Here is a 27395-nt window from a genome sequence, read left to right as displayed (position 1 = left end):
CATAGTTTAAATACAGTAATATATCTTCATTGCAGAAATAATTATTTACATTGTCATTATTATAAAAAAAATAAGTACATTTTAATTTTGTATCACTATTACTACACAAGATATTTAGTTTGAGATCACTACAAATCGCTATAACAAATAATTTTCAACTTTTAAACAATAGCTTCTATTTCCATCTGTAAAATTAAAAAGAATATATTAAGCCAAAAGTTAATATACATGTAAAATTAATATTCACGATGTAACACTGCAAGGACTTACGGAATTAGTATCACTCTTTGTAATATCCCGTAGATTTTTCTTGAATTTTACTCTTTGCACGTGATGTTCAAAACTTATGTAATTATCTGGTTTCTCGTCAAATGGTGAAGGTACAGATATACCAAGTACTTCAGATAACATAAAAGGTTTTAACCATGTCACAAGTGGGGTAAGTCCATAAGTATATAATGCTTCACGATGATAAAATAGCAACCCATCCAGAGGTTGTTCACCATCAAGATTTGTCAAGGCTGAATTAATGTCTGCGTTACAATTAATTTTTGGTAGAGTTAAAATAGGATATTTATTTATATCCGTATTACGTTCGTTGAGTTCTGGTATTTCCTGAAACTTACTATTGATCCAGAAGAACCTGAACTCGGCCTAAAATAAAATATCACATGTATATATAAAATAATATAAATATATAAAAGTATATTTATTACTTTTTGCTTATGTATTCTAATTTATATCAATTATTTTACAAATACAAATTGATTTAATAATTTATATGTGCAATATATATGTATTACCTGACAATTCGTAAATGGCAATAAACTCCAATATAATACATCTAATATATAAAAAAGTTTTCGATTTTTTATCCATAGACAATCTACAGCAGCAGAATGATGAAAGTCACCATCAGGATTTCCACCTGGAAGTGCTGAAGGAAAGACACCATGCAGATCACCCTTTCTAGAATATGCCTTTGTTTCACCCTGATTTACAAAGTTATTAAAATAGTTATACGTTAATAATAAAGATATCTTGTTTGATAACAAATAAATATAAACAAAGACGAGTTATTACCCAGCCTGAGATCAGTCTAACTCGTTTTCCTACTGGACATGGAACCATAATCCAATTTTCAGTGAAATCTTGCGGCACATCTAGCATCCATTCCGATAGCATCATTCGACTTGTTTTGGATTCATTTGGAGATATCTTATAATACGATGAGGCATACTCTTCTATTTCCATATATTCCTCATCCATATGTTCTTCTGCATCCATATATTCTTCCTTACCTATATAATTTTCCTCTTCTTCATTTTTTGACGTAGTACCAAACTCTTGTAATATACCACGTGCATCATTGAATGTTTCATCTCTATGTCTATAAGAATCATAAAATAGCATATTTGTATAAAAAATAATAGAATGTGAAAGAACGAATTGATGGAGAGAAATTGTTGGAATAATTGTTAAAATAAAAATATGATAAAAAGCTAGTAAAAATTAAATGATATACAAGTTTTTCAATATCATTTTTCAATAGATATCAAAGACTTAGTCATTTTGTCAAAAATACTCAATGAATATCAATCATCGACAAATGACTGTCCTACTGATAAGCCTCAATAATTATATTTAGTTACAGGTGTCTGTAATTAGTAATAATAATAGATATAGCTAATAACATTAAACATTTTTACTTCCTCTTCAATGGCTATAAAAACAAATACTTTAAATGAATAAATTATTAAATATTTTTCAATATCCTTATTAAGTTTAAATTTTTTATTAACATTTATTACTAATGTTTTCATTAATGTATACAAAATAATTGTTGAACATATGTATATTATCATAAGCATATTAATTTTTGAATAACATAAGATACACATTTAACTTAACAGTAAGATACTTTCTATATAAGTAATCTGTTATACATACTTCTTCTGATACTCCAATAACAATCTGCGTCTTTCTTCTTGAGGCGTCCTATCGTCAAGTTCTAATTTAAAATTATCTCTTCTTATGCGATGTTTGTAGAACTGCCTACGGATGGTTTCCCTTGGGTTACAATCATTTTTGTTATTGTTTGTTTTATTACTTTTGTCATCATTTATATTATCACTTTTGTCATTGTTTAAATTATCGCTTTCATCATTGTTTAAATTATAGCTTTTGTCATTGTTTACATTGTTAGCACTGAGACACTGTGTCTCTTGATTACTTTTATCATTGGTTTCATTATCGCTTTTATTATTACTTGACAATTCTGCCATTTCTGCTGCTGTATACTGAATACCTGAAACAATAATACTTTCTTGGATCTATTATCTGTACATTATCTCTATGATCTGTATATCATCTCTATTTGAACTAATGTATATATACTTTTGGAATTTAAAGTGAAATAGATATAAAAGAAATAGAATAAATATTTGATATTTATTCCATATTCTAGGGTTTTGTCCGTTTTCAGCTCCATGCGCTATAAGCTTTTATCCTATCATTATTGCTCGGTACTTGCAGAAAAAAGATAGAACGAAGCTTACAGCGTGTGAAAAATGAAGGCAGTCTAAACTACCTACCTACCATTAGAATGACTAGAACTTTCTTTTCTTTGCTACTTTATTTGTGCATTTTTATCATACAAAGGTATGCAGAACAGAGATGTCTTTGAATCTGTCTGTCCTATAGCCAATTATAGGCTTGAAAAATTTGTATAAATCGCACAAATAAATAGCAACTTTTCTCGTTTTTAAAAAAGAAAGGTCCAATGCAGTCTTATGAGGAACAAAAAAACAGATCTTCTGTTTCGAGTTTCGACACTCAATATAAACTGTTACGGCGACAAATTTGTAACTTTTTAAGAAAATAATTAACAAAATAAAATGTATCTTTTTAATTATTTATTAATATAATTAAGAAAGTGAGTAAACTCAGAATACAACTGAATAAAAATACAATTTCTGTTTATACTATCCTTAAAATCATAAAAAATTTTTGAAAATAATTAAAACTATCAAAAATTATAAAAATATCAATAAATATCGTGCGCATTTTACAATATTATTTACAATAGAAGTGACAATACCTTTGTGTAAAATGTAAGTAAAATATTATCGATTGTTAAAGTATAGGTGTTCAAATTTTCTAACACGTGTAGCTTTTTGTTATTTTCGGTTTAATATTTTTCTTAACACGTGTGTACATTCTTACTCTACGATTCCAGAAACCACCACAAACACACAGAGAAATCTAAAAAAATCTGACTCTGAGACCTAGTAATCCTAGTATATATATTATTATATACTGTGTGAGACCAGTCACAAGGTCTGTTCTTTTTGGTTGAACTTTTGCACCAGTTCATCATTTTTCCTTTTCTCTTCTTCTGGAGAAAAAAGGAAGAAATATGAACTGGTGCAAAAGTACAGTCAAAAGAACAGATCTAGGGAGTGCGTGCTCGACTCGAAACCCTAAACTATGAAATCCATCAATCGTCTGTTAGTCAGCCATTTTTAGTACCATTGAATGAATGTTATGATTGGCTGACAATCAGCTAATCAGAATGCGGCACACCGGTTGCGCTTCTCTGATATCTAGGACTCTACCCCAAACATATTAGCGCACTAACGTCCACTCTTGGAAACCAGATGTCAAATTTGGATAAAATTCTTATTTTTTGTTTACTTCGCAATCTTCGCATAACTAAAACAGTTGGTATGTCAGGCTTCTTCAATTTCTACTGAGTCTTCGGAACTGGACAAGAAAAGTGATCTATATAGATATAGATTAATGTAGTTCGCGACTTTCTTTCAGTGAGATCAATTGTTAAGATATTGTCATTATATTATTGTTAATTTAGGAATTATATAGTTACGAAAAAAGAAATACAATTATGCCTACTTATGAAATGCCTCTATTGTTGCGAATCATGAAAAAGGTATCGTTTAGTAACGAATTATATTTTTACAGTTATAGGTTATATTTTTTCACATCTTCAGAGATTTGTACACCAATAAATATTACCATAATCGTATGCATGATATAATATGTTATCTCATTAATTAATTATTATTCATTTGTAAAATTGTTATTTAAACGAAAATTTGATATATATTTGTAGCCGGAAATGGTAGCAGCCTTAAAGAGAACAGCTGAAACAATATTTAATACTGGTGGTTTTATCAGAAAAATAGAAAATTGTGGAGTGATACCACTTCCATGCAAAACTAATACACATGGCCATGTTCATCGTGAAGCTAAGTAAGATTATACTTATAATTACAACATAATTAAATTTTTCCTTAATTGAAACTAAATACAAAATTGATATACATTTTATTTTTTCATTATTATATATTCTAACAATAATAAATATATCTGTACATATTTCACTTTATATATTTCGTATATATATTTCTAGCCATTTTTTTATATATTTTGATGTACCACCAGAAGAAGTAGATAAAATCTTAGATAAATATAACAGAGATATTGATATTGTTAAATTAAGCATATTCAAACAACAGAAACTACCTGACAAAAAATGTACGTTTCATCAAGAGATGTTACCACCACCTTATAGGTATATTTCATAATTCTGCTTTACATTATTTATGACATAATTTGTGATTGTTTACAATCTTCTATTTTTTATTTGTGTAGGCCTAGTGTCCAGAAACTTATGGAAAAAGCAAAGAAGCAGAATTATAATAAACGCGAATTTAAATACAACAGTGGATTGGATTATTATCCTTTTAATAAATAATTGAATGTTTAGATGTTGTATTTCTTTTATTGTAATATATCACACATTCATATTAAAATAAAATATTTTAGAAAAGTCATTTATATATTAAATATTCTGAAAAGATTAGTTAATTTGACTTACAGGGTAGAAGAAAATTAAAAGTGTAACATACAATTGTACTTCATCATAAGTAACATTTAATATAAAAATCACTTATTGATGACTTTTATTAACTCATATCATCAGCATATTATGAAAAATTATTTTTCTAACCATCAATATATATTTGTACAAAATACTTAATATATAATTATACATATATAATTATTATTTTTCATCAAACATAAATTTCTAGAGTGATTTGATTGACTTCAAGATATTCAATCGTAATGACAATGGCGCAGTTAGCCAGTAACTTCCTTCGTTGTACAATATACTTTGAAACGTTCAACAATTATAGTGGTTGTCCGAGCTAATGCTAACGCACAATATTCTTTGTTCCTTTGTATTGTGTAAGAATGTTTGTGTATTTTCTATCCTGAGAGCTACACAGTCGCATTTATAGTCATGAAATACAATAGCTATAATCGATACAGACGTACTAGTAACGTATGTATATTTTATGTGTAAGTAAAAAAGATATATTTGAATTGTCATATAATCAAGAAACGGAATATAAAAAATATTATGTACTTCTCGGAGTCCTCACTCCAATGTATTAAGTATGACATCATATATCGATTCTGAATTATTACATGATGCATTTCAAGTAAAAGTAATAACAAGAAATTAAATTAAATAGTTTATATCAATACAAAACTTAGATACAATTTAATTCTTGGATGCATGGCATTTTCTAATAAAAATTAGCAAAAGCTTGATACAAAATTATTTGATAAATTTTGAATTGAATGGACTGAGTATCAAAACATAACTTAATCTTTTTTTAAAATTATTTAAAAGAAGGGGAAAATATGATTGATGATAATAATAATAATTTTAAAAAAACATGTATAAATCGCCGTTTTATGCATCCAAGAATTAAGTCACCTTTTTCGTAAGTTACGTATATACATATATGTATATGTATATAACTTACGAAAAGTATATGTATATATATGTATATATATATATACACATATACCTTGTATTATTTTTTTATTTGAAGAATTTTATGTCTCATCTTTATTATCCTCTGTTGTGATGAGGATACACATCGTTCAGTATACTTTTTATTTTGGACCTCGTTAACATCTATTATGCATTACGCTACATCTAAAGGAGTACTTGTACGAGAATAAAGTCGGAAGAGAGGTGAGAACAGAATGATTTTCTCAACGCAAATGCGGAGGTGGATGTTTACATGTGTCTTGTGTTCCCGAAACTAATGCCGCTTTGATTAGCACCTTTATTGCTGCCATATTGTAGACTTATTACGCCCTGTCCGGCCCTTAGTTGTTCCTCGGTGAAATTGCGTACATTTTTATCTGCTTCTTTAGGACCGATGCTTGGTTTGCCGTAGTTACCCGCCTGTAAAAATAAATGTTATAGAATAACGGAATTTTCGAGACGTTATAAATTAAAAGACAAAATTATCATGCATCAGAACGCTTGATAGTAAAGAACGACATATATAAATATTAATAACGAATTTATTTGTAGAGATGTAAATATCTAATAACAATGAAAGATAATGAATATTCGTATCAGGAAGCTGAGATCTTTCTGTGTTACGAACATATAATGATTTAACGTTTAATATATCTATGATTGAGAATGATTAAAATACATCGTATAGAAAAATTTATTCTTATTATTCTCAAATAAATTAAATTATACGCATTAGTTGATTTTATGCTCTCTAATCAAAATTTGATTGTATATTATTTTTGTGAATTCATTAACAGTTGATATTAAGTACGACTAAGTTTTAAATATGTATTAAATAAAATTTCTTGCTAGTAAATTAAATAGCAAACTTCTGATATGTATTACTAATCTTAAGATTTAATTTGTAAGAAAAAAAATTTTTATTTTCACATTTTTATTTTACAATACAATCTAAGATATTTGACATTTCTGCAGTTAATAAAGAAATTATTGTACATCAAAATTTCAATCACCCGGTATATCTATATTTACGGAATGGAACCGTACCTTCCTACCAAGAGATTGTAAGCAAATAACAACGGAATTTAGATTCTGTCTTTCCCAGAGGTCTACGGTCTGGAAGGTCTCTTGCGGCGGAACACCTAATGATTTCGCAGCCTCTAGGAAGGCATTTATATTCTCCATGCATTTAAAGGCCAGCGATGTCTTATTAATTTTCTTCACCGAGCCCTCCTTGATATCATTCACCAGTCTAACAAAAACAAAATATGATTAGCAAAAGCATTTTTCTCGCTGTATATGCTTTCGGTGTTCCTTAATCCAACCAGCGTCAGTTTTCAGATTTTTTTTTCAAATACCTGCAAAGTAAGATGCCATCTTTCAAAATCTCATAGAAGTTGTCCATGTCCCCGTTGGTGTTTATATTCTCGCCAGTGATCGTCTTGATCCACTCCAGACATTCTTGCGCGAGTTCTTCGCTATACTTGCTATTGATCTGTAAACATAAAGAAATTTGTACATTATCCTCTTACGAGTGAAAGCGCGATAGCAAAGGTGCCGTTGCACTTTCGAATTCTCGGTCGCGGAGTACAGTGTCAATGCTTCGGTATTATACGGAGAGCCGGTTATTAATTATGTGATATTCCATGGTACCAAGTAATGCATCCTGTAGGGACTGTGACAAGGGCATTACCAGAGTCACTGACCTAATCTGTTACAGCATCAGGTCATTGTTTCTCCGATTTTTTTCTCGTAAATACAGACATCAATTTTAGGAAATGCGCAAAAAGAAAAAAGTGCAAAAAGTGAGCGAAGGTAAGCAATTTTTTCATAATTATTAGGAATAATTTCTATATTACAAAAGAGATGAAAATTTATCGCATACAACAACACGATTAACACTAGAATTACCAAAGTAGTCGAAATAACTGATCAATAATTTTTTTCAAATTCATAATGGGACAGTTCCAGAGATTTTTTATGATTTTTGTTACAATATATGTAAATCAATTAATTTATGATATGTTTCTCTCATTTTCTTCCTTTTTAACAAAAATACATATATTTAAATAATATAGATGTATGTTAATCGTTGATAGTGTTAAGAAAATAATAAATAATATTTTTTTAATTATATAAAAGCACTTTTTTAGGTATTGAAAGGTAATTTTACTACAGAATCCATCATTAAATTTTAATTAATGAATTAAAACTTTATGTAATATATGTATATATAAAAGGGAGGTGCAACAATTACGTATTTCTATCCGGGCGGATGATTATCCGCTTTTATGGACGATTGCCTAAAAAGGAGAGGTTTCGAAGCATAGTCTGTTGGCATTCATCTTTCTACAGTATGCATATTCCGTTAGATATACGGTGCCTCGGATCGTGACGTACTTCGAGGAACCCATCAGTCATATGAAGGGTGTTCTACCACACCGCGCCGCACTTTTCTTCACTTGTAGATATAAGTAATAAGTTTTCACATGCAATTAGATAATTTTCTAGAAGAAAAGCTCTCTTCTTTTCTCAATGTTTTAACATCCTAATTTCACATTTTAAAAACTAATATTAAAATTTATATTCACAATATATTTAATAATGAAATAAAAAAAATTTATTTATCTGTATTTTCAAAGTTTAATTTTTAGATAATCTTCGTGTGCAATCATTTATAATATAATACTTATTAGTTATTTCAACAATTTTAGGATGAAGTGACGTTGAATTAATAGTATGCAGAATATCTTGTATACACTGCATCTTGGTAAGCGCGTTTAATTATAATAATATACTGTTCAGTCCTCCTCTGGCGACTGGTATCCATGCGAAAGTGTTTTTATAGCGGATGTAGTTTCAGATTTTCGGTGCGTCACTGTATGTAAAATGAATCGATACCAGCCCAAAACTATTTCTGCGGTGTTTCTTCTGAAAACACTGTCGCCCATAAAGAGTATATAGATAAACGTAATGTATAACATATTCTGATATATCCCATGTAAAGGGATCACATCGCTCGAATTATTAAAAATTAAAACTTCATGTAATAGTTTTTTATTTTTTGCAAAAAGTAATTATATAGCGATATATTGTCACGTATAAGTAGTTAATAAATTTATTAAGGCTGTGGACAAAAAATGTAAACAGAAAGACATAAGCAGTAAGCAACATTTTGGATTGGTCACTGCTTACACTATTGCTTTATAGTCTTTAATGTGATTGATCGATTCGCTTACTACCTTACGTTTTTCTGTACGCTTTTACGGTGCATCCAACGCCGTATACAGATCACGAAGTCGGCGAATGCCGTGGACAATGCCGTGACACGAATCTCGTGCAGAGTATCCTCATACTCGTTTACTTTCACCTCAGACTGCCAAGGAATTAATTGGCATTCAACTTGCTTGTTCAAAACTTCCTTATACGTACATGTTAAGTCATTTAACGATTTCAACAGTTTCACCGACAGCTTCTCGGAGACAAGGATACTGTATAAATGGAGTATCTATTACATTAAGCAAATTTCAATCTTACATATATAATCGTATTCTGTAAAATTTCCTCTTTGTTAAATTTAATTTTTTAAAATGTTTTATATAAATGTTAATAAAATATCTAATGGTATACATTTTTTTTTGGCTCTCAGACCTGTATTGACTTTTTAAAATTATTGAAAATGAAAAGCTTTATTTAATGCAATTTTAAAACTTTAATTGCACAAAAAAACCGTTATACGTACAATTCCGTTAAAGTCTACACGCGGTCGTTTACTTTTGTATGCGTCCCGCATAGTTGCACATTCCTCGATTATCAGAGTGCTTTCTTTTGAAGAGTTGCTCGTTGCGATACTGTAGTCACAATGTGAAACGCCATCGCTCCTATATTTAGGTATTAAGTAAGCGCACGATAATTTCATTAACGTGAAAAGAGAGTGACAAGCGAGGACTTTTAGTATACACCGCGCGAAAGGTGTGACACTTTGGACTTTTTCCTGCATGGCGCGAAGTGATGGTAATGATGGTCGTGTTATATTGAAGACACCGCCTAACTTTATACATAATTAAATATTTTATTACCGCTGAAAACATTTTATGGCACTGTTTACTTCCGAGACGGTATTATGAAGTAAATCATTAATTTAATGAAGATATATCTTTAATAACAGGTTTAATAACAGGTTTTATTTCTTCGAAAAAGAAATATATTTTTTAATAATATATAGATATAATATAATAATTTCCTTACGTGATATTCTTACGTGATATTCTTCACAATATATAATATTAGAACAAATTATCAGATTTAGATTTAAAATTGTAATTTGACTCTTATTCGCCCTGTTTAACGTATTAATTATTATAATAATTTCCTTTTACAATCATTTTCTTGTTATTACAGAATTGTTTTAATACTATAGTGAAGATAATAAAATATAAATTTGATATAGAAAAGCAATATTCAAATTCTAAATTCGTAGGTATATTAATATTCTCTGACATACCATATATATGATATCATTGAATAATTGTGTCTATCTTATCGATATCAAGGTTGTGAAACGTGTAAGAATAGTACATAATCTTTCAATAAATATGCTAGCTGTAATAAATCGAGTCAGCAGACGATACCTAAAAATGGAATAAAAACACAATAAAAGTTTTTAAAATGATTTTCTTCATTTCAAAAACTGTTAATTGTGAAATGTGTTACATATTTCTTTTTTCTTAATTTATGGACACTGATTACTGATTTGATTTATTATAATTATAGAAAAACTTTTAGAGAAGGCTATATATTTGTGATTATTATACGTATACCAAAAAGTCTAGAATTTTGGGAACGCTGACAAGAATGTTGTGTTCTTAAAACGCCGATGGTCTAATCCTGTCTAATCTGTGAGGTCTTTATCTCGTCGAAACATTGTACAAATAATTCAACTCAACAACGCGATCGGGAGCAACGGTTATCTTGTATCGGATTCTAAGAGGTGAGAGAAAGGGAGAGAGAGAGAGAGAGAGAGAAGGAGTATGTCGTAGCCTTTGTACCGAAGCGAACAGTAAAAGAAGAAGCGTAGAGAAAGAGTGTGACACGAAAATATACAGATGCCTCCTCGGCATACCGTACGATCCCGAACAGGCCCCCTAAAATACGAAGGGTGTGGAGGGTCCCCTCAGAAATTGTGTGAGGGTCGCCCGTTTTGGTCGCATCACAAAGGTGCGCTGTCACGAAATTTAAATACATCCTAAAGGTGCAGAGCAAATTTATGTTCTGTCACACAAAATCTGTCATCGTTATAAGAAAGCTAATCAAAATTATTGATCATACAAATATGAAAGGAAACCGGCTTTTTCGACTTCTCAGAAAACGGCTTTTACACGAAAGTAACGGTTTTGCTGAAGTATCTAAAAATTTAATTACATATAGATACAGATCTAAAAATGGTTTTATCGAACTATTAAAATAATTGTAGAATACATAATTAATTATCCATAACAAAAAACTGCTCATAATGTGAAATCATACATAATAAGGTAATAATATTATAATTAGCAAGATTTGCAGAAGGATTTATCAAGACTACATATATATTGCGTCGTGATAGCGTAGATTAGAACTTTTTTATACAAAACGAGAGCATCGGTTGATTCATCAAGATAATTTTATTATTGTGTAGAATTTAAACACTTACGTATAGATTATTAGAGTTCATAGTTCCTATCGTGACATGGAATTAGTTTGTATTTTCTTAAATTTTTCATTTGTTCGCTGTCATTAATAATCGCAAATTATAATCTCATACCTTTGAAAAATGATCAATTTTATCACTCATGCGAGCATCGACATTTTGAATATTTACAATAATATGGTATATAATCTGATATTTTCAAAAATATTTACCATTTATTGTAAATACATGTAAATGCATATCTTTTTAATGCTTACTATATATTTTAAAGAATCAAAATAAAAGAGAAATATATTTTATAAATTTTGTTATATAAATGATTAAAGTTATTATAATATAACTTAACGTAATAATTTTGCTTATTTTCGAAAAATATTTAGTTCAATTTTAACTATAAATTTAATTGCTCTTTAACAAAATTTATATTATATTATCGCATATTTGTTGAATACGCTGGAAAAGCTTTTGAAGTTGTCATAGTATTCCACATAGGAGACTTAATATGCGTGTTTCACCTTTTTTAGCTGCATCGTTAGCACGATAAGAGTACGAAGTGCACGCAATTAAAAAATTACCATTCGTTATCGCCATGTGCCTCTGTAACGACATTGATGCTCGTGTACTTGTAATGACATGCTTACACGTTCATGGTCGCAAGAATTAGGTCAGAGGCCTGCTGCTGTCAATGAAGCACAGGCCAGATTGACCGAATTGCTCGACTATGTCGCGATGAATCGAGTCGTTTTATTTACTGACTAAGCTGATCGTAATCTTACCAGATACTTAATAGCTGTAGAACTACAGAATATCAAAACATCATAGTTACGACTGAGAAAAATATATTAACTAATTTATATTATTATTATATTAAATTATTTATAACTGACATAATAATAATAATAATTAAAAATATAATAATACAATACATATATATTTTTCTTTTGAGCCTTCAAAGATTCTGGCAACAAGCGAGATTTGAGCACTTTATTAATTTCCACGTTAATAAGGTGTATTTCAGTCGAGGAAGATCCTCTTTAAAGGACGTCTCGTGTGCTATATGATGTCCTTAAAAGATGCAAGCTCGTTATGAGCGATCGAACTTATCGTGAATCGATGAGACGCGTATAAGGCGAAATTGTTGACCCACTTTGTAAGGTTGATCAATTGCATAATTCGTACGTGACTTATCCGCGTACATACGTAATCCTCGAGGATTCGAATTCTGAAATGTATGCTATGGGCGAAGGTTGCTTGGTTGCTCTTGGCCGTATAAGGACCTCTAAGCGTTAAGAAAACGGTCAGCTTAAGAGAATATTGTGATGCATTTTGAAGTATGACTTAAAAAATGCTATTCAATTACTTTTATTACCTGCTGTTATAAAAAAAAAAGAATATTCACTTTAAATAAAATAGGGACCAAATATTTCTAATTTTTTTTGATACTCTGATTAAAGTCTTTTTTCAAAATTTTTTTTATTATTGGAAATTTATATAGATATTATGTAATGTAATCAGCTGATTGAAGTCCATCGTTGAATAGAAACAATAAAAATCTTCATTCAAATCTTTGAGCAGTATATCGAAACGTTCTTTGTTTGCGTACTTAATATAATAAAAAAGAACAAATAACGCAAAAGCATATCTTCTTGTTAATCAAAAACTGATAAATATAATTAGTCAGTTATTCTTTTAAAACTGTTTTAATTTCTATAAGTTATATATATAATATATATATCTTACATGTTTCAATGTGACTGATCATGAATTCTTTTATTAGAAATAATTAATAATTGCTTATCTCAGACTGAATAAACTTTAAACGTGATGTTTCACAATCCATTGCTAAAAGACATTTAATTACTTTTTTTAAATTACTCACATGAATCTATTATGAATTCTGCCAGTAAATATAGCAACAGGCTGTTGATATGAGATATATTATACATTTAATTTCGTATTCATAAATTATGGATGTGTACCATTATTACCGCAAAATGCAATCTGACTTATTTGTATGCAATTATGTAATTCAATTGGTATTACAATTTGATACCAAGTCACGCAAAACTGACTCGATTAGTTAACCGTCGACGTATTATTGACTCGACATACGTCAGAATATGTGATTGTGTGCACACAAGTTTCCATATAGTCTGGTCATTTAAGAACTTGAATACATATTGGGATATTCATCATGGCGAAACACAGAATAACGTCATCTTTAAATTCATCCGTGAACACGATCTTACTGAGGTTTACACGTTATATGCATTCTTAGTTCGTGTATGAATGAGTAATAAGAAAACGAGTGAGGGTCAAACTCAAGGCAAGAAATGTGACGTAAATATGCGTGTATAATTTATTATAATATTTATTTAATATCTTTTAGTTTTCAATATATTTCCATTCCAAATACGATATATTTTCTCTTTCTATAAGATATACATTAAAATATATAAATATATATTATATTAATTTATTTAATCATTAATTAATATAAATATAAAATACGAATAAAATTTATTTAGCATTGCAAGAATTTTTGGGCATGATTTTGTTTCGATTATACGAATTTTCGTAAGAATCGTGGCAGTCTACGTAGTCACTAGTTGAGAAGAATGCAAGGCCGCGAAATGAGGAGTTCCTACTAAGGTTACAATGATATCTTCGAAATTCGGTCATGCTCTCGATAGTTTATTCACAGTTCTATCATAGTCAACGATATTACGTAGCTCAATTATTCATATCCTTTTAATTGAGTTTATGCCACAGAAAACGAATCTTCGAATGAATCGTCAAGAGTGCATTAAGGATATCCGGTTGCCTCACCATTCTCACTGAAAATTCTTACATTGAAAATCAGTATAACTGTATAACGAGCTATCCAAAAGAATATCGTAATATCGATTATATAACGCAGAATATGCAGTTTTCCTGATTTTATTCCTACAATTTATTTCCATCTTTATTAATAGTCTTGCAATTTCTATTTGCATTTTTATTGTATAATATTCTCCAAGATGTGCATAACTTCTGTTTATTTTATTTTATTTCGATAGAAATTGTTTCTTGGCAATTTATCAAAAGATTCATTTAAATAATTAAAATTTTAGAATTGATTTTAATAAACAGTATAATAATATATAAATAATACATGCAAGTTAATAGTATTTACAAATTTTATTTTTCTTTATGTTATATATAGCTTTAAATTTCTGTTTTATCAGTTTTGCCAAGTAGTTAAAAACTAAAGCGCGTTTCTATTAATGTAGATTAACTTTAATCTCGGTTTAACTTACTTCTTCTCTTTTTCTAAGTCTCAGACGCAAAAAAAGATAAAAAGTTAAACCGAGATTAAAATTAATCTATATTGATAAGAATGGATAATTGATCTTTATTTCTTTAAAGTTTGAACTGGACGATCAGTGTTCAAATAAAGTTGTTATATATGGGAGTGGCTGTGTAATCGACTTGGAAGGGAAAGGTTTACTTAAGCATTATAATAAGTATACGTGCAAAATATCAATAACTAAAATTGATTGCAAACTTTATGTCATCCGTCAGGAGTATGACATAAGAAATAAGCTATGCTGGAATGAGTCACAATATGGAGAAAGTTTTCTGATAGGATGTACCTTGATGATCTACGTTATATTTCCATAATGTTCTAATCTATGCATCTAAGTTAATTTTATGATTAGGGGCTTCTTTTAACTAGAATTTATACATTCCCACAAGCAAGCTTAGCAGAACACGTAATAAAATTCAAATCAGATTACAAGTAAAACATTGTGTGATGCATATAATCGATAATATTTAAAATGTTGAAGCTTTTTTTATTACATTTGTAATAATTAATGAAAGTCAACAGATATTATATATTGCTTAGATATCGTATCACATAAGCCAAGTTTAATAATCATAAAATAAATATACAATGCTTTTCTATATATTTTTCTACATTGATTTTAAGAAAGAGAGAGCGGGAAGGATTAAAGAAATAAAAATACGATCGTTTTAATTGCTAATACTGATTATGTAATGTATTTTCGAAGTATCAAATCAAACGCGATAATGCTTTTATTAGCTATAATACATCTACTAATACATCGAGTACGATTATGATTCTCTGAATTTATGATTTGCTTAACAGAATTTACTAATATTATGCTTTGGTTAGTTAACATTTCGAAGATAAGTTATCTCCTTAACACTTTAATAATTCGACATTATTGATTACATATTTTTAATTATATAGATAATTATATTATATATAAATATATATTTATGATTATAACATTATATATATAAATATATATATATATATATCATTATTAAGCACGTATTTATGTATATATTGCTCATAATATCATACTGATAATTATGTTTTAATTTCGAAAAAATAGGCGGAGAATCTTTTCACAATTTCTTTCATCTACGTATTGTTCGACCAAATTGATTAAATCTTCAAGTTATATATTATCAATATTGTTATAAATAGTTAAAAGGAAAATTTTTAATATACAAATGAATTGAATACTTTTGCGTTTTTTATTGTAATGCAATTTTAATTTTAAGATTTATACTGTGACTTTAATTACGTGCTTTTATATGAAAATATTATCATCAGATTGTACATTAAATAATTTATTTGCTGTCCTGTAAAGGCGCGTAAGAATAATAAGGCGCACGCAAGAATCCTTATTCCCCATTATTCGCTCCTAGAACGGAAACCACTTTATTCTACTTCCGGCCGTTAATACAGATATCCTCTTCGGGGATGAAGCATCTCTATTTTTAGAGTACGGATATAATACCACACATTCATCGTGTGGTATTCGTCGAAAGAATCACCATCCTTCGATATATCACAAAATCATTATTTCAAAGAAAATTACTATACATATACATATATATATATATATATATATACACACAAAATAAATAATAATTAAAAGTTGTTATTATTTTTATATATATTAACATATATAAAAGAGATAAATAAATTGTAATATATCTATATCTGGAAAATAAAGAAGATACTTTTCCACATCTTTTCTCACGAATAATGAAGCAGACAAATATTAAAAACCGAGATAAATATAATAATCTATTTAAAAAAGGTTCAATTTTTTGCTTATACTATTTCCAGTTGCTTATTTCTGTCAATATTTGGTATACCGTAAAGTCACAGACATATGTACATGCCTGCGATGCAAAATTGTATTTCAGAATGTGCTGAAGTGTTTGTTTCACTCGACCACGATAGTAATACTAGCTGTGATATTCAAGAAGTACTGACAGAGACTCACGCGATAATATTCGTCTTTGTATCAATAAACGAAAACTTTTTTAATTTGATCGTTTCTTTCGAAGAACATATCTGTTTAAAATCGTGATGCCTGTGATATTTATGAATTTGGTATCAGTTATTATTATCATATACAAATATCTATTTCTCTGCGATAACTAACAGAAATAGACAGGCACATTGAACCCTAGCAATTATGGGAAGTGGTCATGGCTCAGTGCTTTTAATTTACAGCGTTGATAGCGATTACGTGTCCAATGTTACCTTGGAATCATAGTATATATCTTAAATAAAGGTTTAATTTAATCATGACATATTTCATAATTAACGTTCGCGCCTATTCTGCGCATTAATGATATCTTTTCTATACCTCTTGCTATTAATAACAACTGCTAACATTTTATACTATTACTAACTCTTGTAATTTTCATTTAAATAATATTTGCTGCTTCCGACGTACACAGAGAAATTATCTTGCCGTTTATTGAATATTGCATTATTATTGAAATTGATTATGACTTTTTATGAAATTATATCGCACGCGTTAATGATTATTTTTCTGGGCAAAATTGTAATAAGCGATTGCAATATTCGTTCATTTTTTTAAACGTTAATGGATTGTGCAGAAATACCAATCACAGAAACGTGACAAGTCTCAGATAAACTTTTTTTTCCCTTGTGAGACACTCGTACTGGTAGTTTAAAATACACAACGTCACAGTTAATCTTAATGCATATGTCGCGACGTTCTGAGACAAATGATTTCGTACCGGTAAAGTATAACGAGCTGGCTCAAACTGCATTCCGCAGACGATAAGCATATCTTGCTTCGTAATGAGTGCGAACCTCTCCACGAATTTTTACGAGTGTCTTTAAATATTCCGAATTGTAAAATGCTCAAAATTCAACAACTTCCCCACTCCCTTATTAAAATGTAAAACTATTTATTTACAATTTGCTACTAAATGTCGTTAAATGTTTTATAAAATATAAAAAATTGCTACCTTTTCTGTTATATTAAAACATATTTTATGAAAATTATATGATTGTTTTATTGAAGATATCAATATAATATAAACAATTCGAATTTAATTTATTTATGATTTTGCCGTAAATTTTCAATATTCAAAATGTGTTGAGAATTAGATATTTTATAGTAAAAAATAGCATAAAAAAGTGTTGCGATAAATTCATGAGTTTATCAATTTCACAATAGAATTCAGGAAATCGCAGCTCAGAGGAAGGAAAAAGGAGTGATAAAAGTCTCTATATGTATGAGGTAACATTCAGTGTATTTCCATCCATCTATCATCAGCAAACATTTACTATTATAAATGTCAAAGTTTCTACTTTTCTCCAAAATGATTATCCTTATACGTTTTTAAAAGCCTATCTTCTTAAAATATTCAAGATTTTTCAAATTAATCCTCACTTTTCGGTAGATAAAAATATTCTTATTTATCATAATTATAATAAATATTTAATTTATGAATGAATAGCTTATAGCTAAAATGTTAATGACTCATCCGAGTAAAAATAGTTTATTTTTATTCAGCGAAATTTTATATGTATTCACATATATATATTTTATGTATATACATAATCATTACGTTTTTAAATATATATGCATTTAAAAATTAATGCAATATTTAAGCTATTAATTTATTAAAAGTAACTTAAAGGTAAACTCTTCAGTTTATCGTGAGAATTAGTAATGGAATAAATTTTGTGCTTCGCAACGCTGTGAAATTAATGCTGTAAATTAGCACACATATTTTCTGCAAGGTTTCTCAAAGGGTGAGACGTAAGACAATCGAACATTAGTCACGTGCGAAAGAAAATGAGAACTATATCTGCTCTTGTTACAGAATAGCGTAATTTCAAGTGCGATATGCACAAAAAATGTTTAAGAATATACCGAAGAGAGGGAAGGAGCACAGAACGAACAGCCTAAGAAGTGTACCATGGCCAGCGGGTTTCGCGAGGGACGCTCCCTTCTTCGGCAATTGGGTCTCATTTTAATTCCCCTCGAAAGAAACGACCGCCTAGCAGCTGTTGCCGCTTACGAAACGCGTGCATCGCTGAACTCCGCGGGATACTTATTTGAGGTGAGAAAAGATAATCGATTTTGCGATCTCCGGAATGAGATAAGAGCACGCATTTTCAAAATATGCGCGCAAATATAATTTTTTAATGACAGCGTAATTGATAAAACAATTAATTCAATAACTTTTTTTTTTTAAATTAATGTCCTTATTAGTGAAATTGTCAAGATAATGAACGTACTCCCTTCTAATTAAATTCTGACATTGTGTATGTCATTTTCATTATTCCCGATCTTAATTTAGCTTCATGAGACATTTGCATCGAAATCGCATGCGATTACTTATCGGGATTATTCACGTGTACATCATTCGAATGCATAATATAAAATTTACGTCAGCTACTTTTGCAGTCTAACGCACATACATTCAAGGATATTTATAAATTGGTCAATAGTTTTCGAAAATTTATTCCTTGTACTCAACAGATTATGTAATAATTATGTTATCGTGAAATTAATTGCAAGGTATTTCGAATACATTTCGCGCCCGTGAGGTATCTTTGCTCAATAAAAAGTATACACGTAATATGTTTTTTTATGTAATCATATATTAAAAAGGTTCAAAAACTATTTTAGTTTTATCAAAATTTGCAAAATTATTATTTATACTGCAATGGTTAAGTGATGTTTCGTGGCAGTGCAATGTAATAAAAGTAACTTTCGAAATTGCGACATGTCGCCCTCAGTTAATTCTCGACGATTTCACTCAGGAAGGACTTTATCGCCAATTGTTTTTCTTTAAAAGCGTCGCTTTGTGCTGATATACACTCGACTGGAGACCATTTACTGGACATTTGAATGGACGCGATTTAGGTACATACACGAGTTTGTGTTATAAAGTGATTTATGACTGACGAGAATCGCTTCGTCTCGGAATCGTGAAACCAAGCGAATATAAAACGCACGTTTAAACACAGCTGCGAGATAAACGACACGCCTGTTTGAAACTTAACACAAAGGTTCGCCAGACTGGATACTATGTCGCGAATTTTTGCCAACTGTTGCGCGTATTTCCTGTTTCTCATGTATGTAACGATGTTCGAAAAGCGTATCCAAATTGTACGCAATCGAAATGAAAACATTACACCAGAAGCTAATGAAAATCATTAAAATTTCATTAAGCTCGCGATACGTTTGATAAAAAATAATTACTTAAAATTTAAAATAACACATTTTCTAGTGTTTCATTTTATTAATTATGCAAATATTTTGGCGATCGTATATTTATCGGTACGCAGAGTAAGATAACGTAAACATGAGCTACGTAAACAAATGCGGGATACGAACAGAGATAGTCTGTTTCATTATTTACTGTCACACTCTGTGTTGGTAAACTCAATATTTTTTTTACGATAACTAAGAGAATCATAATCACGAAAATGGCATAAAGCTGTAATGCAAAAGATATTATTTCTCAATTTTTAACACATTGTTAATCCAAGTTCTATGCAGAAACCCAATCTGTCTATTTTTAATTTAGAAAATTTAATTTTGCAAAGATAATTTTGTTTAAAATAAACAAAAGATCAGATAAAACAAATTACAGTAAAAGTAAAGAACAAAAACATAATTATAAATTCTGTAACAAAAAATTTTGTTAATTTTAAGCTCTAACACAATTTCATGCAATCATTCAAATTGTATACCTCTCTAAATAGCGAGCTCTCTAAATACGAAGCTTGTCACCAATTAATAATATTTAGGCAAAAACATGAAATGATACTACAATCGATCAACAATATGTTAACAGCTGTGAAATATAAAGCACAAAATACGTGAAAACATGACATTTAAAATTTCAGCAAAGAATATATGTATCTTCGAGTGCTAATTTTATTTCGATAAACATAATGATTACTTAAATTAACAAAATATCAAAATTATCGTTATATCATTTAAAATAATAGAATATTAGTGTTTGTAACTTAAAATATATTGCTATATTAATTGACAACAATTTAGCATAACAGTTGTTTAAGTTAGCGACAATCAACGCGAATACTCTCAAGAAATAGCTGGTATTTCCACATCGGCGGCTATCCTTTGTCATCCCTAAACCATCCTCAAATTCTCACCCTACCCTGCTGTCTCAAAATAGGTCAGTGAAAACAATCATATGAGTGAGATTTTAACGCGATCAACGTAGAAATAACAGCGATTATTAAGTAACGATATCCGCTAAAAACTATAGCTGTCACTTTTAACAATTTAATAATAAAATTAATTTCGTCGAAGAGCAATCTAACGTCGCAATTTATTCCGATTTGACCCAACCACCCTAGCTAGACGATACCATTCATAGACGCGTGTTCACCAATTCGATGAACGGCGTCTGCGCGGAAATACACCCCAGTAGGTCGAGTCCACGAGTCCCACGTCAAAAGTGGGAGAGAGGGGAGGTGGGGAGGAACGGAGGGTTGTTGACTAGGTCAGGGTGGCAGGAATGTCAGCAATCGTTCGTTCAAGACGAGGCGGTTTGACAATGGGTCTCTCACCTTTCTTTGCGCCTCCGCGGCGAATCCAGATTTCGCAGCTCTGTTGCAGGCCATTTTTTCGCCTCAAGGAAGAGTCGCGTTCACGGATGGAAAATCCGAGGGGGTTGATCGGCCGATCGCGAGGGAACCACGTTCACACTTTGGCGGTCGCGACTCGACTGGCGGGAGCCGACTCAGCCGACGATGAGACGACGGCGACGGCAACACGTTCCGCTGGAGTTCTTGCGACGCGCCTGGCGATTGGCCGCGCTGAGTATTGAGCTTTCGTTCGGCGCGTCCGAGACACGTGACCTCCGTTCTCCAAACTGCCGACGGAGATGACGTCAGATGACGAGCAGATTCCTGCAGGAAGATGACGAAGAGCGCGCTGCTCTGGTTCCACATTTTATTGATTCGCTCGAATTTTTAAACTAACGATAAGATAAACTATTTTAAATTAACGAAACATATAAATAAAGATTTCTATAATTAAAAAGACACTGTTTATGTTTTACTTGACCATCTTTTCCGAACTATGACGGTAAGATGGCCATAATATTTAGAAATAAATAGTGAAAATATGTTTTCACTAATTATAGGTCAAATTATGTCACATTATAATTTACATATCTTTATTGTACACATCATTTGTAATATTTATTGTAAATATAAATATTGAACGTGTACGTAAGTATAAATTTTCTAACTAATCTTCTATACTTGGCTTATGCCAAGGTATAAAAATGCAAAACAATAATAGCATACTTTTCGTTTTCGAGTATTATTCAGTATTTGATATTTTTTTTAAATACTTATTTTTTTTAAATGTTTTATGCTCTTCGCCAAAAAATACGTACTAAATTGGGATGTAGATAAATACAATGTATTTTAAACTGCAACATGGAAGAAACTTACATTTTTAATGTGCTGCAATGAAATTTGACTACATTATTCTAAAAATTCACACACACAGAACGTCTTTCACATTTCTTTCCTTAGCTAAACTGTAAGATGACGTCAGGGTCAGAATTCCGGGAACTAGTCTGATATCGTCTGGGAATTCAAAACCTTTAGTTCTTGTAATTGATTTTTGACCCATATTTAATTTCATAATCCATTCAGGAATATGAAAAATAAAAAATTTATCCATTTAACAATACGAAAAGTAAATTATTAGTTCAGCAAAAATTACAAAATTAAGAAAGATAAAAAATTTAAACAATATATAAACATAAAGGTTTTTTTATGAAAATAAATCCAACATTTTTTACTCTCATCATTTTTACTTATTTTTATTTAAATATTTTGATAAATAATATTATTTTTTAATTGAATTTTACTTTGTTTTACACTTTAAGAAATTAAATTAGAGAATTGTGAAATGCATTTTACTTGAATTTTGGCGGCCTCGATTTTACTGAACTTTCGCGCGCATCTCCTTCGGCTTTGATTTCGGCTATACAGGCTACGATCATCGAAGAAAACGACCTTCTCTGAGGCCTCGTATAGGCTTCCTACATGGAGCAAAAAAGTGCCCGCTGGGTCATGGAACCTTCGATGGATATAGGCTATGTAGGTTTCTCCGTATGCCTTCACCCGGTCCTCATTGTTGCTGCTCCGCGACGGGAACTCGTTCTGTAAACGAAACTGGTATCACGCGGGCAGTTCATGTAAGCTGAGTTTATATTATAGAATGATAAAAAGTAGTCATTATGAATTCAGTAAACTATATATCAGGTGCGTCATAACGGAGCAAAATAAATCGCACACGTTAAAAACATCTTCTATGTCGTAACTCGCAATTTATAATTGACAAGTTATGAGATAGGTAGGTAAAAAAAATGTTTTTTAGTCGGAAAAAGTATTTTTAACATTTATTATATGCGAAAGATAACATTGAAAATATACGAATTTATATTTGTTCACGTTAATATAATTATTATAAATGATTTAATAATATTGCTTTAAATTTTAAGAATTAATTTGTAGATTGAATTCTTTTGAAATTAACATTGTTAACATTATTAGGCATCAATATGTAATCGAAACTATATTTGATTTTTCTCTTATTTATTTTATTTATTAACACAGAAGTTTAGACTTTATTACTGTTTAATATTTATTGTTTGAATTTTTGCAAAATTTAGAAACGTATAAGAACTCGAGGGAATGTACCTACCATTTCCGTTTTTTCTCAACAATTGCTTTCACTTACTTTTGCACATTTTACAGCCATGCTCTGGTCTATTTGCATTTCTACCAGCTTCTATAGGGACGTTCAGTGCTCCGTGAGAAAAGCAGTGCTATACCGAAAGGAATGCTAGGAATTTACTTAATAACAACTTCCTTCTGAGTATACATAGCAAAACCAACCAGAGAAATCTGAACTTGCTTTCCGATATCACATATCCTTGCATTTGCGTCTTTTACTTATGTTTTATTCAAAACATGTCATTTAATTATAGTCTGTAACACCAGAAGAAATTTTAGAAGACACGCGTGCGAATCTTAATTGATACAGATTTAAAAAAATCTCTTTGTATGTTGGACCAAAATATATAGATTTAAAAAAATCTCTTCGTATTTTGGTCCAAAATACAAAGAGATTTTTATATATATATATATATATATATATGTACACATACTTGAAATATTATTTTTGATATGATTTTAAAACATTTTACTTTCACATTTTTGTAAATTTAAAATATTCTTTTCTAGTTTCTTTGATGAATATTTTATAATAAGTATTACTCACAAAAAATGATAAATATGTAGTAGTGTAATAATAGTAATTGTTATGAATAGCAATTGGGACTATTTTATTAGTCCTCTTAAACGTCACTTAAATCTGAAGAGTAATATTATATATATTCAAATATTATTTGTGTATCAATTAACTATAGAATTAATTTAGGCCTAAGATAGCCTCAGGATTTCTGCAATCTTCATTTAGATCTTTAGACTTAACGCAGTCTTAGGATCTGCAATATTTCTTCCTTTAGATCAGGCCTGTCCAATTTGATCTCCGGAGCCAAAACGTAAAGCCATCAACGCAAAAAAATTCAATATAGGTAATATTTGAAGAACTGTAATGTCCAAGTGATATCAATAACCTGAGTGACATTTATCAAACATAAAGTCCTTAAAATCTTATCCTCATTAAATAATTTTGCATTATTGGCTTTATGTTTTGACTCTAGAATTCAAATTGGACAGACATGCTCTAGCTCTTTAGGCTTAATATAATACATAGTCCTAGATTCTTTGAGATCAACTTTTGTCTCATAAAACGAGATACATGTTGGGGCAGCTGGGTTCGAACCTACGATCCGCTGATTATAAGTTCATTGTTTTCACAAGGAACCATGCATCACCACAATAAACAAGTGTTTGACATTTTTTAATATAAAGACAAACACGTACAATGTCATCGTCTATGCTATATATGTTATATTTAGATCATTGGTTATACGAACGTAACTGGTATGTTTGGTCGTTTAGCTTGATATTGAATAAACGTACACCGTATTTTAAAGCAATTGCGATCGACCTTTGGACAGTATGCACTAAATTTCTGTTTACGCGCATTGATACGTATGTCACGTATCGATGACTCAATCGCCTGCATTGGAACTACAGCAAATATACGTACGTGTCACGAGATACAGCTTTGACGGTACATTCTGCTTTCATACATAGATCTATTAAAAATAAAAGTTTTTTTTCCAATTTGTTCTATATGCATGTAAGATAATTATTTATACATTTACTTTTTTGAAAAAAATTACATATTACGTATAAATAATAAAATAATAAAAAATTTATTGTAATGAGAGAATGGATAAGAAAATCTATAACTCATGTTTTGCTTGTAACTCCGCTTTCTGATATTTCTGATTGCGGAGAAATACTCAGCACAGAATGCTTGTGATAGTTTTTTTAGATCTTGACAATTGTGTAAAGAGACGTGTAAATCTTTTTTCAGTAATCTCCTTCAAAGGTATAAAAATTCGACTCCTCCTGTGTGTCATGCTGTTGTAATAATGTGTAAGTATTGCGATGCGATGGTCACGGCCACGTACTTTAGTAGTGAAGTATAGTAAGAATATTGTGATTCTGAGTATTTCTTGCAATCATACGAGCAGCATTTACACGAGTATTCTACAAGTGTGCTCACGCGATTCGCGATAGTCGCACGCAAAGGGAAAGACCTGAACTGTATTTTTTTAAAAAAAATTTACGGTTAAATTGGTGATGTGAACGAAGAGCGAGTTTTTTTAATTCAACGATTGATCACCGCATTGTGCGCAAAGGTAATTTTGTTCTATAAAAATTGCATTTGTATATAATACGATCGATCATTCAATGAATTGAAAAACTCGTTCTTTGTTCACATCACCAATTTATATATAACCGCAACATTTAAAAAAAATATAATACCTTTATAATCATAACGTTTATATTCAATACATGAGATGCTAAAACTAAAAATCCATGACACTATCTGATGCTATTATTACCAATGCTATTGAACCAATAACTTATCATTATATTATGTGATTATTCCTTGCATTTAAAATTGTATTATCGCAAGAATTGTATATCCAAGAATCACATATTAATTTTTAGAGTTTTTTCATAATTCTTACGCTGCAGATAGCGTTAACAAAATTCAAACATCGGAAATTTTATGCAATAGAATATTAAACATTTTGCTGTTCTTGAAAGATTACATATTGCACTTAAATTTTTTTTCGAAAAATTTATTGATCAATTTAAAATAATTATAGATATATCTAAAAAATATGTCGAAATAATTTATAAAATTTATTATGTTTGGGAATAATATTATATAATATATTAATTATTAGATAAAGAATAATACTTTTTTTTTATATTTATATACGTACAATATTATTTGTCCCACTTAAAATTTTGCATAAAAATCATTTTATTTGCATAAAGGTCACTTGAAATGAAGTAAATTTTTGTCTTAAATAATCCTATGAATAAAACTGTTACTCGTGTTGAAACTGAGTCAAGTCCGCATTCGTTGTACGGTTTTTTTTACTTACCGGTTCACTTACGATTTCCTTCGAAGGATGATCAAAACCAGATCGAATGAATACCAGTTCAAGTAACGTCCTTGTACCTTGTGGAGTTGCTCTGACCGAGAATTTTGTTTTCGTGTTGACCTATATTCAACTCATAGCCTCTTCGTATAAATACGATAAGCTTTTAGCTTCAGATATTTATATTAAATATGTATTATAACTTATTTTATTATATAATGTATAAAAAGTATTACAATATAATATAGTAATAGAAATAAAAATGCTATTAGTTGAAAATCTAATTGTTTCTGAATATTATTATAATTCGACTTCAATAAATTTAAAATTTAATATTTGCTTATATTTTATTCTTATATTAATTTTTTAATATTTTATTTTATATTTTTGTATTACTTTTTTTGCTAAAATTCGGTTATAAGAGTTGAAATAGATACAAAAAAATTAATCTATGAGGATTATTATATGAGAATAATTAATATAAATAAGAAAGTATATGAATTTTCTGAAAACTCAATTTATAGAAACTATTATGAATGCTTATCTTTCTGGACATTAGTTTACAGTTGTAAATTCCAATAACGTTTAAATAAAAATTTAAAATTCGTTATATTTATGACTAATAACGAGTAATTAATATACTAATTAACTTATAAAAAGCAATTGTGCATATTTAGAGGAAAAAATATATAGGAAAAAGATTTATATTTATATTATTTTTATTTAAGCATTTTGTCCCATATCATTTCAGTCATATTACAATATATTACAAGTAACGTAGTTACCTGTTTGATGTTGTACGCAGTATATAACTTTATTTTTATATACCTAATGTTCTAAATTTTAATGCGTTATATTTTAATGTATGAAATC

General features: G+C 29.6%; 3 protein-coding genes across 3 annotated transcripts; 1 reads left to right on the top strand and 2 right to left on the bottom strand.

The window, feature by feature from the left end:
- Positions 1-161: 161 nt before the first annotated feature.
- On the bottom strand, positions 162-3277 carry Snup (snurportin-1). Its single transcript, XM_018541284.1, has 7 exons — positions 3101-3277; positions 1951-2308; positions 1084-1390; positions 804-992; positions 627-654; positions 271-533; positions 162-185 (listed from the first exon to the last, which is right to left on the bottom strand). The coding sequence occupies exons 2-7, from the start codon at positions 2283-2285 to the stop codon at positions 162-164; spliced, it is 1146 nt and encodes a 381-aa protein (XP_018396786.1). The 5' UTR covers positions 2286-2308; positions 3101-3277.
- A 515-nt stretch (positions 3278-3792) lies between these two features.
- mRpS6 (mitochondrial ribosomal protein S6) lies at positions 3793-4817 on the top strand. The gene is made up of 4 exons (XM_018541360.1): positions 3793-3949; positions 4133-4272; positions 4433-4594; positions 4675-4817. Exons 1-4 carry the CDS (start codon positions 3905-3907, stop codon positions 4775-4777), a joined length of 450 nt encoding a protein of 149 aa, XP_018396862.1. The 5' UTR covers positions 3793-3904; the 3' UTR covers positions 4778-4817.
- A 1077-nt stretch (positions 4818-5894) lies between these two features.
- On the bottom strand, positions 5895-21627 carry Chd64 (transgelin calponin-3). The gene is made up of 4 exons (XM_018541328.1): positions 21469-21627; positions 7228-7364; positions 6917-7121; positions 5895-6289 (listed from the first exon to the last, which is right to left on the bottom strand). The coding sequence occupies exons 1-4, from the start codon at positions 21520-21522 to the stop codon at positions 6119-6121; spliced, it is 567 nt and encodes a 188-aa protein (XP_018396830.1). The 5' UTR covers positions 21523-21627; the 3' UTR covers positions 5895-6118.
- Between the last annotated feature and the right edge of the window lie 5768 nt (positions 21628-27395).

This window comes from Cyphomyrmex costatus, unplaced genomic scaffold (genome assembly GCF_001594065.2).
Source record: "Cyphomyrmex costatus isolate MS0001 unplaced genomic scaffold, Ccosl1.0 scaffold281, whole genome shotgun sequence".
Classification (NCBI taxonomy): Eukaryota; Metazoa; Arthropoda; class Insecta; order Hymenoptera; family Formicidae; genus Cyphomyrmex; species Cyphomyrmex costatus.
Note: the sequence above shows the minus strand (reverse complement) of the source record. Positions and strands in the feature narration are given on the sequence as shown.

Excerpts from the sequence above, each read along its gene's own strand:
- Snup (XM_018541284.1), bottom strand. The coding sequence starts at position 2,285 with ATGGCAGAATTGTCAAGTAATAATAAAAGCGATAATGAAACCAATGAT. Across the intron at positions 1,391-1,950 it reads TTATTGGAGTATCAGAAGAA|ACATAGAGATGAAACATTCA; the intron begins GTATGTATAACA and ends TGATTCTTATAG. Across the intron at positions 993-1,083 it reads TTAGACTGATCTCAGGCTGG|GGTGAAACAAAGGCATATTC; the intron begins GTAATAACTCGT and ends TTTGTAAATCAG.
- mRpS6 (XM_018541360.1), top strand. The coding sequence starts at position 3,905 with ATGCCTACTTATGAAATGCCTCTATTGTTGCGAATCATGAAAAAG. Across the intron at positions 3,950-4,132 it reads TGTTGCGAATCATGAAAAAG|CCGGAAATGGTAGCAGCCTT; the intron begins GTATCGTTTAGT and ends ATATATTTGTAG. Across the intron at positions 4,595-4,674 it reads ATGTTACCACCACCTTATAG|GCCTAGTGTCCAGAAACTTA; the intron begins GTATATTTCATA and ends TTATTTGTGTAG.
- Chd64 (XM_018541328.1), bottom strand. The coding sequence starts at position 21,522 with ATGGCCTGCAACAGAGCTGCGAAATCTGGATTCGCCGCGGAGGCGCAA. Across the intron at positions 7,122-7,227 it reads GATGGCATCTTACTTTGCAG|ACTGGTGAATGATATCAAGG; the intron begins GTATTTGAAAAA and ends TGTTTTTGTTAG. Across the intron at positions 6,290-6,916 it reads TACAATCTCTTGGTAGGAAG|GCGGGTAACTACGGCAAACC; the intron begins GTACGGTTCCAT and ends TTATTTTTACAG.